The sequence below is a fragment of the Callorhinus ursinus genome, unplaced genomic scaffold, assembly GCF_003265705.2.
Source record: "Callorhinus ursinus isolate GAN/ISIS: 27379988/994484 unplaced genomic scaffold, GSC_fseal_2.0 scaffold60, whole genome shotgun sequence".
Classification (NCBI taxonomy): domain Eukaryota; kingdom Metazoa; phylum Chordata; class Mammalia; order Carnivora; family Otariidae; genus Callorhinus; species Callorhinus ursinus.
In genome coordinates, this window is record NW_027397122.1 from 8,295,220 (window position 1) to 8,313,746 (window position 18,527).

The 18,527-nt window shown below is 51.7% G+C and overlaps 1 protein-coding gene across 1 annotated transcript; it reads left to right on the top strand.

The window, feature by feature from the left end:
* Nucleotides 1–2,101: 2,101 nt before the first annotated feature.
* Nucleotides 2,102–4,546, top strand: PURB (purine rich element binding protein B). Its single transcript, XM_073885065.1, has one exon. It carries the CDS (start codon nt 2,166–2,168, stop codon nt 3,078–3,080), a length of 915 nt encoding a protein of 304 aa, XP_073741166.1. The 5' UTR covers nt 2,102–2,165; the 3' UTR covers nt 3,081–4,546.
* Nucleotides 4,547–18,527: the final 13,981 nt, after the last annotated feature.

Below are 18,527 nucleotides of genomic sequence, written 5' to 3' on the forward strand. Positions count from 1 at the left end.
GATCCGTGACGTGAGCAGGGATCTCTGCTCCACCTCTTAGAGCTGCGTGATTTTTGCCCATGTCCGAGACCTGCGGGCAGTGGACATGCAGGCTCAGTATGAACTGTAACACTGACTCCTCGGTCTTTGTCCCCCCATCTTGTCTGCGTGTCCCTGATCCCTCTACACTGCCTCCCGGGAACTAAGGTCAGAACCACCCTGTCTGCCTGTGGTTCCCAACCCTGCTGCCCCTCTCCTCGACTTAGCTTGTCTGGGTCCCACAGCTGCCTACATGCCTCCCCTTGGGCAGCCAGCCAGCTCCTCAAATGTAACACACTGCCTGACACTTGGACCCGCTCTCATCTGTGCTGGATTTGCTAAAAGGCAGGTGCTTAAGGCCACTGAGAAGTAATAAACTTCTGGGAAAAGAATGTGATATTCCAAAAATGCACCAAAGCTCGACCCATTGTGCACCATTCTCTGTGAGTTGCATGGGGGAGGAGCACTGAACATCGGCAGGCTGGGACCCAGGAGGTCTCTGCTCAATGCTCCCTATCATCTCCAGAGCTGGTCCTCCCCAGCAGCCTTGGGCACTCTAACATTAACGTGGACTCCTCTTGCCTGCCCCCACATCCGGTTTTTAAATCTTGATGCTTCTCTTGCCCCAAAGGCCCCACAGCTCCCTCCCTCTCCACCAGCCACATCCAGTCCCTGCTTGCTTGGGTCTGCAACACAGCTGTTGCCTCCTAATGGACCCCGCCAGGCTGTCCTGTGCCATGAGTCACCTCCTCCAACTACAGAGCAGACATACATGTCACACTCCTGCTCACACAGCTCTGCCTCCCCCCTCCAAGTCCAAGCCCCTGCCTAGAGGTCAAGCCCTCTCGCCGTGATGTTCACCACCCCCTCCCCGCAGACCCTGGGCTCCAGCCAAACCAGACTTCTTGCCATCCGGGAACATATGTTCCCTCTGCCCAAAATAATCTACATCCATCTCCACCTGTCAAGATCTGTCTTTGTTCAATAAATAGTACCGGGACAATTGGCCATTTGAAGGAATTTTTTTAGATTCTCTGCTTCACAGTATGCACCAAAATATGTTACAAAAGAGAATTAAGCGTAAAACATGATGTAACCACGTATGTTTAAGAAAACAAACTGTAAAAAGTCTGAAAAATATGTGACCATCAAATACATGAAAAGGGAGAAGAGCCTAGGCTCAAACCAAAGCCCGAGATCTGACTCATCAGGCAGAACCGGGCTGGTCAGAGGCAGGCTGATGAGCGAGGAGCAGAGGGGCGGCGAGTTCTCCCCGAGCTGAGCCGGGCCGCGGGGGCGGGCGGCCCGCGGGACCTCAAGGAGGAGCCGCGGGGCACCTTTCACGGAGGCCAAACGGGGTGCGGCGCCCGCAGAGGCCCACGTCCTCCCCGGGCCGAGGCTTTCCGCCGGACCGGCCCGCGCTCCGAGATTGGCGGACGGAAGCAGCACCGCCAGCCCCCCGACCCATCCCGCCCCCCTCCTCCCCTCCTCCCCTCCGGCCCGCGGCGATGACGTCACCGCGCCCACGTGACGCGGAGCGCCGGCCGCTCCCGGGCCGTTGCCCAGCAACGCTACCGGATCAGCTCTGTTGTGAGCGCGGATTACCCAGGCATCCTCCCTCTTTTAATGCCTCTCCATTTAGAAGTAACCACAATCATAACCGCTTTTCCTACAAGGAAGTGCACTCATCTCGACGACTCTGGCACCTGGGAGACACGCGACCGCAAACGGGACGCACACCGTCTCCGCCCCGCGCCCTCCCGCGCCCTTCCCGTCCCCAGATGCCCTCCCCTTCCCAGGGCGCCGCGCGCCGCGCGCCGTGCGCCGCGACGTCACTGTTCTGCGCGCGGCCGCCGTCGCCGCCGCGGCGCGCGGCGCTTCCGGCCGCGAGGGCGTGTGGGCGGGGCGGGTGGCGTCAGGGGGCGCGCGCCGGAAGCTGGCGGGAGCCGGGCGGAAGTGGCGGGGCGGAGCGCGGGGCGATGGGGGGCGGCGGCGGCGGCGGAGGCCGGCGATGAGCGGCGGGAGCGCGTGAGCGGCCGGCGGGCGAGGCTGGGGGCCCCGGAGAGCGAGCCGCAGGGCGGAGGGCGGGCGCGAGCGCGGCGGGCGGCGGCGGCCGAAGCGCGGCGGCGGCGGCGGCGGCCGAGAAGATGGCGGACGGCGACAGCGGCAGCGAACGCGGCGGCGGCGGGCCCGGCGGCTTCCAGCCCGCGGTCCGCGGAGGCGAGCAGGAGACGCAGGAGCTGGCCTCGAAGCGGCTGGACATCCAGAACAAGCGCTTTTACCTGGACGTGAAGCAGAACGCTAAGGGCCGCTTCCTGAAGATCGCCGAGGTGGGCGCGGGGGGCTCCAAGAGCCGCCTGACGCTGTCCATGGCGGTGGCCGCCGAGTTCCGCGACTACCTGGGCGACTTCATCGAGCACTACGCGCAGCTGGGCCCCAGCAGCCCGGAGCAGGTGGCGGCGGCGGCGGCGGGCGCCGAGGACGGCGGCGGGCCGCGGCGCGCGCTCAAGAGCGAGTTCCTGGTGCGCGAGAACCGCAAGTACTACCTGGACCTCAAGGAGAACCAGCGCGGCCGCTTCCTGCGCATCCGCCAGACGGTCAACCGCGGCGGCGGCGGCCCCGGGCCCGGCGGCCTGCAGAGCGGCCAGACCATTGCGCTGCCCGCGCAGGGCCTCATCGAGTTCCGGGACGCGCTGGCGAAGCTCATCGACGACTACGGCGGCGACGACGACGAGCTGGCGGGGGGCCCGGGCGGCGGCGCGGGGGGCGCGGGCGGCGGCCTGTACGGCGAGCTCCCGGAAGGCACCTCCATCACCGTGGACTCCAAGCGCTTCTTCTTCGACGTGGGCTGCAACAAGTACGGCGTGTTTCTGCGCGTCAGTGAGGTGAAGCCGTCCTACCGCAACGCCATCACCGTCCCATTCAAGGCCTGGGGCAAGTTCGGGGGCGCCTTTTGCCGTTACGCGGACGAGATGAAAGAGATCCAGGAGCGGCAGAGGGATAAGCTGTACGAGCGGCGCGGCGGCGACGAGTCGGAGTGCGAGGAGGCGGACGAGGACTGAGGGCGCCGCTTCCCCGACGGGCCCGCCCCGCCTCCGTCCCCTTGCCTGGAGAGCCCCCTTCCTGCTCATCCCCAGGGAGCCAGTGGAGGCGGAGCGGGGAGGCCCCGTCGGGAGAACACAAAGCTAACAAGTAATACAGTTCATCAAGAGAAATAACCGCAAAAGAACAGTCGCAGACAATTCGAGAAAAGCAGCAAAGTTCCAAGGAACTGACAGCAGCCTGCAAAGAGGAGACAACCTGAGCAAAATCGTCTCTGTTTCCATAGTTTCCAGCTGGGGTTTGCGACCCCGCCAGGGTAGCCCTGCGGGGGGCCAGATCCTTGCGTGCCCGGGGGCCGCGGAGCACTGGAGTCCCCCCAGACGCGTCCATGACAGCTGCATGTGTGTTCTACCTGGGTGCCCTGGCCTGACGAGCTCTCCCGACCTCACTGTTGTGGGGTCGATCTCTTCACCTCCACTGAAATCACCATATTGGATCTAGGTCTTCGTGGGATTCTTGAGAAGAGAGAGGCCTTGGCCTTTGCCCAGTTCTGAGGGTACAGGTTTCGTGAAAAGGGGTGCGACTTTAAATAATCATGGACAGGGCAGAGTAAGAACTCAAGAAGCCACCGGGGAATATAGAAACAAACTGGGTCCGTTTTGTCTAAAATGGTTTTGTGTGGAACCTGGACCAGTGTCCGTGTCTCTTTGTGGCATTGTTTTCCTGGATGCAAATGGATTCAGATGTCAATCCTTCAACTAGAAGCTGTTACTAAAGGGTTTTGGAAGTTGGCCAAGTTTTTTTCAGAGCTAAGAGCCGTTTTACATTGGGGGTTGCTGAGGTAGGCACGGGAAGAAATCCGGCATCAAGCACAAGGAGGACTGTTTGAGTGGATTAGTTGCTGCTCACTAAAGTCCTTCCCCCGGTCGCTAGACACAGAGGTCATTACCAAGAGATGGCTTGGGGGTGAATGAGAGCCAGGTCCCTGTGGCTGTTCCGCCTGAGCTGGCTAATTCGGCTCTTTGGGCCACTGGTTGGCTGGATTTTCAACCGTTAAACTTGAAGATACCTACAAAAGGAACTGTGGCTACAAGCCTGAGCTTTAATGGAATATATGTCCTCACAGAAAAGTTGGAAATAACCAAAACTGAAGTCTTCACCTACCTTCAGTTCCGTCTGTGGATTTGTTCACATACTAAAGATCCTCAGGTCCAGAATTCCAGCATCATCTATTCTTTTAAAGTAAATTTTTAAGAACTCGATCCATTGTTTCAGTACCTCCCAATCAAAGTTGGCAAATGATGGATGAGTGATTGGAGCAGCGCGCCCTTTAGAAGCTGAAATCCATCGGCATGGAGATGAAGGGAACGTACAAATGCTGACTATGTCCTGGAAGCATTTTTATACCATCTTGAAATTTCAACAAACTGGCTTTCGCCAGTTTATCCAGCTGTTTTTCAAGAATAAAAGTTGGGGTTTTCAAGGATCGCCTCTTCTATATTTTAAATGGATTTTCAGTAGAAATGATTTTTACTAATCAAGTTAATCCCACCCCATCACCAAGGTATTCCTAGAAGTGTCACAGACCTAGGCGACTTTGAATTGAACGGGAGCTAACGTTCTTTCCAAAGTTTGTAGGTATTCTTTGTGCGACACCTTCTCAACCAGGAGGCAAGTAACCCCACCTCCACAATCTTAGTTTTGTGTTTTTGTTTTTTTTAACTGCATGCCTGCCCTTTATCTGAGCTGCCATTTAATTTATTGCATACCCTTTTATTATCTGAGTTTGGTATTATTCAATCTATACAATCTTTTTGTATTTATTGGGAAATAAGTAATCTACAAAAAGGTCATCTTCATGCATCGTGGCTGAGAGGGAGGGAAAGAACTGTACATAAAATTAGGCTTTTTTTTAAAAAAAATAGACTATGATTCAGAATACTGTTGATCTTAGGTTTTTAAAAAAAAAAAAAAGTGGAAGAGCCACAAACTGGTGCCCTTTTCAGACTATTTCTCTACTCTCATCCTCCACAGTAGACTTTTTAAACAGATTTTTTTTAAAGCTTTTCCTTTTTTTAAAAGACTTTCTCCGTCGCAAAGAATGTTTCCTAAATTGTATGGGAGCAATAGTATTTTTGATGTTTTAATGACATCCGTATATACTCGTACTGTATTTTGTACCACAAGGCAGCTGTTTTCAATAATGTCCTGCTGTATTGACCTATGTGTTTTGAGTGTTGATTTCTTTGCTGCGGAGAACAAAAAATCCCTACACCGTTTTAGTAAGGGCGCTAGTGTTAGGTTTGCAGAAACTGTTTCAGTTTCAACTTTGAGGCAGCAATGAAAATTCAGGTTGCAGCTCTCAGTTAACTGCTGTGACTTGTTCATTTTCACACCGTGTACAATTCCTGTTTAGACCAACTTGTTTTCTTGCTTCAGTGGTGGTTCTGTTGCTCAGCTGCACTGAGCCAGTTCAATTTTGCAGAGGTGCAGTACCTCCCCTTTGGAAGGGGCTGGTGTATTTTTTCTTTTCTTTTTGTTTGGCTAAATTGCAGTAACTAGCCTTGCCTTTCTATTCTGTAGAAATGACAGGGTCTTCACAATCCTTCACCAGTGGCTACTAAGCTATAATTAGCTGAATAGAAAGAATGTGGAAGTGGTCTGAGGCATATAGAGTATATGCCAGGAACACTACCATATATGGCATCAGCTTTGGTTACCAGAGAAATTTTCTTAGTCATTAGACCATATAACAGTAATATATCATATGTAAATCTTTAGATATCAATTTGAGAATCCTCCAAAAAAAGGAGCAAAGAATGCATAAGCTATGTGTTGGAAAAAGTAATTTATATTAAAATTTTGACCTGCCTATGTAAGAATAAGTGGTAAACGTCATAGTGGTGGGTTTTTAAGTCTTAACCAATCTCAAAGGTTTGTTTCTCCTGCAGGGGGTGGTTCACAGTCTCTCTTCTCACTGCAGGAAGATTACAGAAGGGTGTGGATTAGTTGTAGCATTTCACTGACCCTCATTCAACTCACTGTTCTGGGGCAATAGAAATCCGCGGAGCACAGAGACTGCTCTTTTGATGTGTGGCCTGTTACCAAGGCCGGATTTCAGAACTCGTTCAGAAACAGCGCTTAGCAAAGAAAATCTGTTAATTCCACTCAGAAAATGGCATTACAGACTCTGGGAAACAACCAGATTTTATTTGTTCTGGTTTTCATCCTCTACTACGAACAGTGATTTAGGGCTTGTCCTTTCACCTTGGCAAACATCCCAGCTAATCACATGTTCAAAACAGTCCAATTTCTAAGAAATGGGGAACGAAAATTCCTTTTGCGACCAGTGGTAGAGTGTTTCTCAAGCCAGTGCCGTTCTGGACCCAAGAAGTCCAGTCGCAGGAACAGAATCAAAAGAGCAAAACTCTGTGGTGAGATCCCGCCATTGCTTCGTGGTTTCTCTTGTCCCCACTCTGGTTCGAGTCGCGGGGCAGTTCTAGTCCGCGGAGAAAGCCTTCAGTGCATATGCTGCACAGAGCGCCACGTGAATCTATATGGCACCCAAAACTCAAAGTGGAAACCCAATGGGAAATGCAGACACCCTGAGCTGCCGTGGGAGGCATGGAGTCGGTCAGAAGGGCTGTGGCCGTGGCGCATACACGGCCACTTGTCAGGTCACTTTCCACAATGGTTTGCTGCCGGCCAGTGGGGAGGCTGCGGGGGCTGTGGGAGGGGGGCGGGGGGCAGCCCGGCCCCTCCTGCTCCCTCCGGCCCCTCCCTCGCCTGGCAGTAAATTGCAGGTCTTTTAAAGAGACGCAAGCTTCAGTTTTCTCAAAACAAAACAGTTATCCTGTCTTATCTGAAAAATGCAGGGTTGTGGGCAGAAGAGGCTGGTTATAATAATGCCCTCATATTGAGTGGTCTGAAAACGGCTGCACACTTCAGGCGCATAGTTGCTGAGGATGCTTTGTTCCGTGTGACCTTGACCGGCTCTACTGGAGGGTAGAGTGACCTGCACAAGGTATCGAGACGTAACTATTGCTTGGCGTCCGCCTTGCTCTGGAGGCGGATGGCCTTAGGGAGAAGCTTGAGTGTGTCAGCCATGCACATAAGTATTCTTCACTGTAAATTTTGTTTTCATTTTTAACCCAGTTACGGTACTTTGTCCAATGCACAACTGATCTCTCAGTAGATATTCATTTACAAATAGCGTGGCCTTGATCAGTGTGAGGGAAGGAGGGAAGTGACCTCGCGGGTGCGAAGGTGACTCACCGAGAGGCCTTGTGCACGCCACTCTTCGTGTCCGATGCGCGTGTGGCCCGGCTCCTTTCCGCCTGGGGAAAGTTCATGGTTTTGACCCTGGAGTTACCAATTCAATTGAGTTGTCTTCTGTTTTTAGGAAGGATCAGAATTGCTCTGATAAGTAACAAAGTTGACTGCTTTGGTGTCCAATCTCAGGTTTTAGAATAGAGTGGTGTAAAATCCCACTGTTAACTCTTAAAACAATTTTAATGTAATACACCCTAAAAGTCACATGCATGAGGCCTGTTCAGAGAGCAGAGCCTCCCATCGTTTTCCTCCTTTTCCACTTTGTACTTCACTTGAGAAAGTGTCGAGTGATCTTACATTGTATATTTCCATTTGAACCGCGACATATTTCTCAAAGATAAAGCACTTTTTTGATAATGAAATTCATGGGATCTTCGTGTGATGTGGATCATGGTTTCTCAGGCTCCCTTAGATAATCTGCTTACAAATACTGTTCTGTGTAAGAAGAGTGAAAATCTTTGCTAATGTTAGGAAGTTTGTATTATTGATCCAGAATGCGTTTTGCTAGCTTCCAATCGATGGGAGAGTAAACAATGCTGCATTCACAATTTAATAAGTTACTTTCCCTTAAGCCTTAAGGTAACTTTTTTTTTTTCCTGTCAACAACAGCACTGAAGTTAGAGTAAGTGAATGAGATTATCAGTTTTCAGGGTTGGTTTTAGAGTACTGTAAATCCATGAGCTGTCTTCCTGAACAGTTACTATCCCCCTTGAATAAACTGGATAGTGGGTGCGTGGGTGGGCTGGGGGGGTAGCTTGTAGGAAAGAGAAAAGAAAGAAAACCACATTTACCTTAAGAAAAATACACAAAATTTAAAAGTGCATGTCGGCGCCCCATTTTTGAAATTGCAGATAGAGGGTGGAAATGGCAAACTAGAACCTCATTTGCCCAGTTTCTAAATCTAGGAAAGCAAAGTCATTGATTTTCAAATCCCCCCCCCCCCCAAAGTTTCAAGAGCTCACACTCAGGGGCGGTGAGTTCATTTATCCCAGTTCCTGAGTTAAAGTCACTATTCCCAGCCCTTGGTCTTAAAACGTAGTTTCATTACTGATGGATTCAACAGACCCTTCTTACGATAAATGTGGTCCAGTTGTGTCAGGATGAAAATCCGATTTGGAAAATGAAAAAATTATAAAGGTGTATCATGAAGATTTATTACTCTGGCAAGTTCCAGGTGATACCTGTTCCCCTTGATCCAAGTAAGACTTTGATGAATGTATTCTGTATTCCCTGAGGAAACAGGGAATATGCCGTCAGTGTGATGACCCTTGTTCACCATCTTTTCCATTTCATTTGCAAATCTGACTCCTGCCTCTCGAGTTAGACGTGTGGCCCGGTCCCGGTAAAGCACCGCAGACACTGTGTGGGTAGTTTCCCTGCTCCGAGGGGGCCCCTCATCACAGGGGGGCACAGCTTTGTTTGAAGCCAAGATGTTGTTTTCCCCCATAGGTGATTCTAACAGACGCTCTGATGAAGGAGCATGACCGTACTTTTGACTAGCATGAGGTCGTGAGTCTCGGAGCAAATCGCGAGTGCCCTGTGTGTGAGATGTCCAGCAACACAGATAAGACAGGGTCCGTTGTGTCTATAGGGTGGTGACCTGTGGGGCCGTCCTGCTGAGGAAAGCGGTAGAGCCCTTCACGTTGCCAGTAAGTCCACCAGCAGACTTTTCATCCTGGGTCTTACCCGCCGTCCAGGCTTGTTCAAAAAAACCTGGTTGGAAACGGAATGGCCAGGAGGATATTCCCTCCCTTTTTAATTCCCCTTTTCAGGGAGATACAACTGCAGGGAGAGGCCCAAGAAAATCGCAGGACAGGGTTCTCCCACAAAGCACATCCATGTTGTAGGGATTGGGGGTTCCGCTGTTCGTCGCTCCAATACGAGGCAGAAATCTGCAAGGCACCTCCGCACACAAAAGCTCTCTGGATTCCTAGAAGTTCATAGATGGAACAAAAGTCCAAGCACAGGGCATACTTCTAGAGCCTAGTTTTACCTGTTGTGGCAGCAGGAGAGTGTATGGGAGGTCTTTCTCAATGATCATCAATATTTGAATGATAACTAAGATCGGTGTATTGGAACAATTAGTGGGGATTTATTCTTCCTTTTGCTCCTTCGTGCAAATGTTTTCCCGGGATCATTCCTCAGAGTCCATTTGTCTTCTGATAACGTTTCCAGACAGCAAACCTTCCATCCTGTAGGAACCCTCACTGCTGGTCATAATCAGCAGGGGCTTCCTTAGACTAGACAGTTCACTCCAAAGTTGGGACTGATGTCCTGCCTGTGGAGACTCGGCAGAAGTCATTTAAAATGATTTTAAACCAAATCTTGATGGCAGGAGACCGAGCTTCCTGATCTAGAGGGACAACTAGGTACTTAAAAAGGGGTTTGGGGGTGTCTTCAGTCTCTGTGTAAATACCCACATGCTTGTGCATTGTAAACCAAGTGTGTATTCCTGTGTATGAATTTGTAGAACTGGTTTCTGCTTCAAGAGAAGCTGCACCTTTAATTTTATAAGGTCCCCTCCACCTGTAACCCTATAAATATTTGTAAATAGAACACTAAAATTTGTAGCGATAGGATCAACTTGGGAATATCTGCTGAGAGACCAAAAAGTTCATTTTTTTAAGTACCTTGGTTAAAGAGTAAAGATTATTCCTCTTATTTTTTAAAAGAAGAATGCACTTTAACAGCTGCATGGGCGATTCAAACGAGCCCGTGAGGTGCAGTGCCGTTCAGAAATCACACTTCCTGGAAACCGTTCAGAAGCAGAGTGTAGACGGGCTGTTGTGCTCACGGCCTGGAGGTGGGAGCTCGGGTGCCAGTCGGCGTGGACGCGAGCAAGGCTGCCACGTGGGCACCTCCCGAAGCTTCCGACAGGCCTGTGACAGGCGGGTCCCGTGTTGACCACTAACTAGCAAAACTGACAGAAACACAGAGACAAAAGTTGAAGAATCCTTACTGCTGGTGTGCACTCCTTACAATAGCAGATTTTGCAAATGGAGTTTTACAGTCTATATTTAAAAATTGTATGTTTGTAACAAATAAAGTATGCGGAAAAGTGAATGACAACCGTGTGCTGGCGTCTCTGATTTCAGAAACCAGGTGGTGACGGGGAGGGAAGGACCACTCAGCGAGCTGGACTCAGGTGGGTCTGGAACGGGGCGAGTTCCCTCCTGGAAGGACCCAGAAGCCGTCTCGGCTCTCATGGTGACAATAGGGGCGATAGCCTGCGAGTCCCGGAGCCCTCAGGGGTGCAAGGCCCTTTGCGGTTCGTAAGCATCCGGAGGAAGTTGGGGTTGCACGTTAGTTTGCTGCTGCGGCCCATGTCCCAGACAGGCCACTTGTCGCTTTTGTTCCTGGCCGCCTGGCTGGTAGGCCCCGACCTTCCCAGTGGTGGCGAGAACCTGCTCCCCCTCGACTGTCACAGGTGGTCACCCAGGGAGTGGGTTAGGCCAGCGCTCCCCGCCCTTGAAGGAAAAAACTCTTGCATCCTAGATCCCAGTGGGGGTTCCCAAACCTTTTGGCCTCAGAAACCCCTTTACACCTACCTAAGTCAGCCCCCCACCCCCTGCAAGGAGCTTGTATCTTTCAGGCCAGTATCAACTGATACCTAGCATATTAGACATTTAATTAATTTATTTATTTGAGAGAGAGAGAGAGAGCACGAGAGGGGGGAGGGTCTGAGGGAGAAGCAGACTCCCCGCTGAGCAGGGAGCCCGATGCGGGACTCGATCCCAGGACTCCAGGATCATGACCTGAGCCGAAGGCAGTCGATCAACCGACTGAGCCACCCAGGCGCCCCTAGACATTTAATTTTAAGACAAAATTAAAAGTACACACCCTGTGGGCTACAGCCACGGAGCCTCTGGAGAAGGCGAGCTGGTGAGAAGGAGGTGAGGGGCGGGCACCGCTGTGGCCCGGGAGTGGTCCTGACTCAGGGACCCCAGTGGCCCTCTTGCTGAAGGTGGGGGATGGGCTGGAGACTCGCACAGCTATCACCCCCTGGCGCCGCGGCGTTCTCCGGCGGAGTTAGAGGCTCTTGCTATGGAATAGCCCCTCCGCGCCCACCCCCATGGTGTCCCTGGGACTCATGTCCCTGGCGCTGGCCCTCACTGCAGACCCCCTTGGGGAGCCCCAGGCCTCCCGCACCGGAGTCTTTGAGACACGGACATGGGGTGTCCTGTGTGCTTTGTTCTCTACCTTTTTAAGCTCCCCAGTGGTCCTCCTGAGTCGGGGATGTGAACCGGCGGCCTGCGGGATCTCAGGGAACCAAGAGAAAGGGTGCTGGGAATCTCTGCTGCAGGAAAACTTAATCCGGATGGCACAGCAGTCCCCGGACTGGCTTTACCCCGCGACCGCTCTGCCTCAGCTGCCCGCACGTTCACCCACCCGGGAACGGGACAGCTCCTCAGGGGGGTCTGCAGGGGGCAGCCCTCACCGGGAAGGCTGGGGGTCCTGCTCGCTCCCAAGGTGGGGCCTGGGACGCTGCACCCCTGGCGAGCTCCCAAGGGCAGCAGCAGGTGCAGGGACAGGACCGCGCTGTGACCGGCAGGGAGAACAGTGGGCCTTTCAGGTGCCATGAGCTAGCTTCTGTCCCTGGCTCTGTCACACACTAGCAGAGTATGGCTCTGGGCGAGTATGTAACACAAAAAAACTTGGGGTCCCCACCGGTCTGGCGTCCGGAGAAGCCACCTGGTGGCCGCTACTGGAATCTGTAGCGGACTGTGGCCGGTCACTGGTCGTGGCGAGCCCCTACGTGCAGGCGCGCCCCGGCTGCAGAAGACGAGGTCCCGGTTGCAGTGAAAACAGTGGGGAGCTTTTGGGGAGAACGGGGCGGGGTGGAGGGAAGCCGAGTCCCGCTCCCAGGTCCCTGGAGGGCAGGACAGGCTGCAGCCAGCGCATCTCCCTCCTCAGGGACAGCCTGTGCGTGGTCTCAGATTCCCAGACGCGCCTCCGCAGACTCCCGGTGGGGGCCGGGGGCCCAGCGTGGGCGGCAGAGGTGGGAAGCAGCGGGGAGCCGCGCCCGGGGCCCTGGGAGGTGCTCCAGCGCACCTGCGGGGGGAGGGGTAGGACTCCACGGGATGCGCCAGGAACCTCTGCTCTCCGCCCCGGCGCGCTCTGCCCGCCACCGAGAGAGGCGTCTGAGGGGCTCCTCTGGGGCCCGACTGATCCAGTCGCCACAGCTGGGAAGCAGGCATCAGCCCAAGCCATCAAGATGGGCCCGGGCCTTCACTCCTTGCCGGAGACAGCACCACTGACGCCGGAAGATAGTCCCCACGCCGGAGGTGACCGCGGCACTCTGTGTAGACCTCGGGACCCCAGTTCAGGCCTCCCAGCTCATTAGTGGTGGGGAGTGAGCACACATCTAAGCCAGTTCTCTGCGCTGCTACCCCATTCCCATGCTGGGAGCCCTGGGTGCCCCCACAAAGGTCTGCGGGACCTCTTAGGGTCCCTACAGGGAAGCAGCTGACCAGAAACTGTGGGTGCCACTCATCAACGTCCTCAGGGTATGGTGTCTGAGAACAAAATTAAAACAGGTCCCCAAAGTTAAAAAGAAAACTGTGCTGATTGGGTTCATCCGTATCAGTGACCCAGAAAGAAAGTGCTACAGTCTTGCATCAGAGTGAGCCCAACTCAATTGTAAGCACCACCAGCTCGCTCTAGACCTTAAAATCATGGTTTCCCTCCCAGAACACAAATGGTTCCAAAGTCACATTGCAGGAGTGGATTGGAGCCGAACAGGTACTTCATATGAAGCCAGTGGGAAGAGCAAGTGGAGCTGAAAATGGCCCCTTTTATGCTATTTTATCTTTTTTCCCATCCTAGGTGTCAAACCAGGAAACAGCCAAGTGAATAAACAAGAACAGGCAGTGGTCCCTTGCTCAAGTGCACCGCAGGCTTCCCAGGGCTGGACCACAGGCCAGAAGCTGGGGGTGTGGACTGAAGCCGCGGCCGGGGGCCTGGCTCAGGCACAGCCTTGCTCAGGCTTCCCTGACTTCTCCCTCCCCAGGCTCTGCCAGGAAGCCCTCCTAGACTGTCCCACCCTCAAAATCGTCCCGTCCTTTGCTCATTTATTCAGCACCCCCCATAACCGGTGGGCATCTTTTTGGCAATTAAAATCTCCAGGGGCGCCTGGGTGGCTCAGTCAGTGAAGCGTCTGCCTTCGGCTCAGGTCATGATCCCGGGGTCCTGGGATCGAGTCCCGCATCGGGCTCCCTGCTCAGCGGGGAGTCGGCTTCTCCCTCTCCCTCTGCCTCTCCCCCTGCTTGTGCTCTTAAAAAATAATAATAAATAAATAAAATAAAATAGAGAGACAAAAATGAATGTTCTCTCTTTCTCCAAACCCACTCCTTAAAGGTAACTATTGGTAAACAATTCAGCATGTGTCCTTTTGAAAAATGTTGATAATTTCTTAAAATCTCAGCAGTGTTAAGCGCCCATCACATTTATGTATGGTGTTTTTTTAGACTATTTATTTATTTATTGGAGAGAGAGGGCACAAGCAGGGGAAGGGGCAGAGGAAGAAGCAGACGCCCCACTAAGCAAGCAGCCCGATGCGGGGCTCGATCCCAGGACCCTGGGATCATGACCTGAGCCGAAGGCAGATGCTTAACCGACTGAGCCACCCAGGCGCCCCTGAAGGTATTGATACATATCGAAAACATGTGGTATTAGTTCACCAGGTGAAATGACGCAGAACCCTCGGTAGGTACATTAATGGCTATCCCTTGTGTGTTACTCTGGGCCACAAAGCCACCTCTGATGCAGAAACTGAATCGAAAAGCAACCTATTTTTTCGGGCGCCTGGGTGGCTCAGTTGGTTAAGCGACTGCCTTCAGCTCAGGTCATGATCCTGGAGCCCCGCGATCGAGTCCCACATCGCGCTTCCTGCTCGGCGGGGAGTCTGCTTCTCCCTCTGACCGTCTTCCCTCTCGTGCTTTCTATCTCTCATTCTCTCTCTCTCTCAAATAAATAAATAAAATCTTTAAAAAGAAAAGAAAAGCAACCTATTTTTTCATGATTTTAGGTTCCATTGAGTCAGGCATGGGCACATCTGTCTTCCCTAGTGGCAAAACAAAAACTTTTGAGCCCCTGGAGTTGAGAGAAAAGTGTCTTTATTTTGTGAGCTCTGAGGAATGGAGCAATTGTTTGCTGGTTGCGTTTCCGATCGACTTTGTGTGTATTTTAGGCAAACAACTGGCATTCACAAGTAAGAAGTTGTGAAATGGAGTGATGCTCACCTGCGTGCAGGCATCCAGCGGCCCTGCGCTTCGTGTCATGAGACTATTGTGCAGTTTAGGAACAAGAAAACTTGTTCCTTCTTTTCTTTCTTTTTCTTTTTCTTTATTCTGTGACCTACAGTGAGTGTTTCCCGACCGTACCTGCATCTAGCTGCTTCTGACCTTGAAGCTTTGGCTTAGAATTCAGAGAAAGCCTTTATGAATATGCACATCGTGTCCCCAGTAATGCCTAGTTCAGAACATGAAGGCAGCCTCAAGTATAAATAATGCAAGAAGAGAAAGCATGTTTGGTTCTCAGGAAGAATGGCAGAAAACAGTGGCGGGGTGGGGGGGGGAGGAGAGTTGCTGTTAGCAGTGTGGAATGTTCGAGGGCAGCAGCTGCTGTTTCCTGGCTGTGAAAACCCAGCTGGGGATGTCACTCAGGCAAGTGACTCATCGAGACAGGGAGGTCTCATTTGTTGGCTCAGCTAACACCACGCCTTTCCTGGGGAGGCTGCGAGCTTGCTTTGGATACACCTGCTGACCTCTTCCAGACCCCTGGCAGCTGATGGTTTTCTGTTCTGTGGATGGGACTTGGGGTAAAACAAGTCTGGGGGGACGCATTCTAGAGCAGGGCTGGGGACACAGGCAGGGGTTATTAAGCCCACAGTCGGCTTGGCTGAGCACCTGCCAAGCCCACAAACCGGGTCCTCCCAGGACTCAGCGAGCAGGACTTGACATGTTTTCACTTTGCAGCAAGGAGCATGGTTCCCCTTCGCGCAGAGGGTACTCCCCCACTGTTAAATCTCAATGCATATGAAAGATGTTTGCCAAAGGACACGTTCCAGTTACAGCCCTCCAGACAGCCAGGCTCCCAGAAGAAGAGCTGAGCGGCTCTTGGTAGGAGTCGTGCTTCAAGCGCCCTGAGCTAGGACCGTTTCGGGGCCTTCAAGACTTGGGTATGGCCCAAGGGCAGCCATGGTTAAGAACAGCACTATTCTGCCACGACCGTTTCCAGACTCTTATCTGGGGCCTGGGGATTCTGGATGCATAAAGGTAAAAGCAAATCACACACAAATAAGAAATAGGTACAGACAATTCAGAGAAAAAAATGCCACCAGGGGTCCATAATTATATGAAAGTAATCTCCCTCCTAATAGGAGAAATGCAAAGTAAAACTAACTGAGATGCTGTTTCTCAGCGACGGTGTGACAACAAACTGCACTGGTGATTCCGTGGGTCTACAAGCACTCGCTATCACTGTGGAAGCGCACGACCCCCCAGGAAGGGTCTGGTGACATCTAGCACGATCACCTGAGAAGTTGGCCTTTGGCCCAGCAATCCCGATTCTGGGAATCTACCCCAAAGGCATCCTGGCAACAGTTGTGGTAAATGCACGGCCACTGGGCCCCTTGGTCACTGTGCTCTCCACAGGGAGGTCTGACAGGTGAATTTTTATGGTCCTAACATTTATGTTCACCACTCATTTTTGGCCAAATGTCTTTGTTGAACTGCATTCCTAACCTTTTCCTTTACGGCAAGCTGAAAAAGATTTTATTTGGAATAATAAAACAATTTCCTTATTTTTTTTTCTTTTTCACTGACTACAAGTCACATTCGAGGAGCTTCAGATTTTTGATTGTTTTAAAAAGAAATTATAGGCTGGCGGGTTTTCTTTTTAAATGAACAGATGTTGGGCATTTGATACAGTTTAACGTCTGGCTTTTTTTTTTTTTTAAGATTTTATTTCTTTGTCAGAGCGAGAGAGCGAGCACAAGCAGGGGGAGCGGCAGAGGGAGAAGCGGGCTCCCTGCTCCGCAGGGAGCCCGACGTGGGGCTCGATCCCCGGACCCCGGGACCATGACCTGAGCAGAAGGCAGACGCTTAACGACTGAGCCACCCAGGCGCCCCTAATGTCTTGCTTTTTTCTTTTTTGAGTCTACCTTTTCAAATAGATAACACGTTTCAAAATAATACAAAAAGCAGATTGAAGTCTTGCTCCCTACTGTCCCTGTCTGTCCCCACCCTCCCATGGTGACACCTGCCCTGGACCGGACTGTCCGTGCTGCCTGTCACCTCAGCGCCCCGCCCCCCGACGTTGCCCACCAGCTGTCATGTGTTACAGGATACTATTTCCACTTTTATTAGAGTGAGAAGACATGAGCTTAGGGAACCCCTAGCTTGTCCCGATTTGGTACTGAGTGCATCAGACAGAGTGCGCACTTGACCACATTGTTAAAGTTGAGAAGAGACCAGCAATGACCTTCTCTGTGCCTGACCCTTTCCAAACCCAACAGATCATGTCCCTGTCAAGCCCGTGGGGAGGGCGCTTGCCCGTGGGGTGGCTGTGAACAGGTGCTGCTTTGTCCGGTGGTGGGAGGTGGCGTGGAGGCTGCTGTCTGGGGTCAACAGGAAATCCTAGGTGATGGGTGTTTGAGCTGCGTACAGAGGGAAACCCAAATGTTCTTGCTACAGTGGCTTTATCATTTAGGGTGTGGTGGAAATCTGTAACTAACCATTTTCTATAATATTTTTCTATTTCACGATAAACTTTCAACAAGAGTGAGCTTTAAAAAGTATGTATCCCAGGCGCCTGGGTGGCTCAGTCATTAAGCGTCTGCCTTCGGCTCAGGTCATGATCCTGGGGTCCTGGGATCGAGCCCCGCATCGGGCTCCCTGCTTGGCGGGAAGCCTGCTTCTCCCTCTCCCGCTCCCCCTGCTTGTGTTCCCTCTCTCGCTGTGTCTCTCTCTGTCAAATAAATAAAATATTTAAAAGAAATAAAAAATAAAAAGTATGTATCTGGAGCGCCTGGGTGGCTCAGTCGGTTAAGCTACTGCCTTGGCTCAGCTCATGATCCCAGGTCCTGAGATCGAGCCCCGCATTGGGCTCCCTGCTCAGCGGGAATCTGCTTCTCCCTCTCCTTCTGCCCCTCCCCTTGCTTGTGCTTTCTCTCTCTCTCTCTGTCTCTGATAAATAAATAAATTCTATAAAAAAATAAAATGTATCTAATGGTGCACCGGGCTCAGTCAGTAGAGCATGCGGCTTTTGATCTCGGGGTCATGAGTTCAAGCCCCACACTGGGCGTAGAGATCTCTTAAATAAACTTAAAAAAAAAAAAAAGGTGTGTATCTAACAAAAACTGAGTGAATACTGAGTGTCCATTTCCACATGTAACTTGCAGAGAAGTTTTGTTGACCTTAGTGTCCTAGCAGGTTCAATGGCTGGAAAACCAGGAGACATGAATCTGCAGCCTCAACTGCAAAAATTAGTGGTTGCTTTAAATAAACTTTGCCCAGAAACGAGGATAGCCGTAAATACATAGACAACTTCAGCAGAACCATATCCAGCCACGTGATGCCAGGTCAACCAGTGCCTTGACCTGGCTCAAATAGAATCAGCAACTTTATCAGTTCTCCTAAGGTTCAAATTTGCACTCAGTCCTTATGATCAATGCTGACAGTGAAATCATCTGATATCGTTTGAATGCTACTGTGAAATCAGTTTAAAAGTTCAACAACTGGGGTGTCTGCCTGGCTCCTGGGCAGACCATGGGATGCTTGATCTCAGGGTCATGAGTTCGAGCCCCACACTGGGCATAAAGCTTAGCTTTAAAAAAAAAAAAAAGTCCAACAACTAAGATGAAATTGTTCTACTGGTAATAGGAATGTATAGCTGGTTGGAGCATAGTGGTGCAAAAATGTGCTTGCAAAATGAAGAAATCTATGGAGCATAAGTGCACTCGGAATTGAACGTGGCACGCACATAACTCATAAGGTGTCTAAGCGAGCCGTGATAGCCTCCCGACTCAAACCTACGGCATAGGGACATCTGGGTGGCTCAGTCGGTTAAGCGTCTGCCTTCAGGTCCTGATCCCAGGGTTCTGGGATTGGGTCCCGCATTGGGCTCCCTGTTCA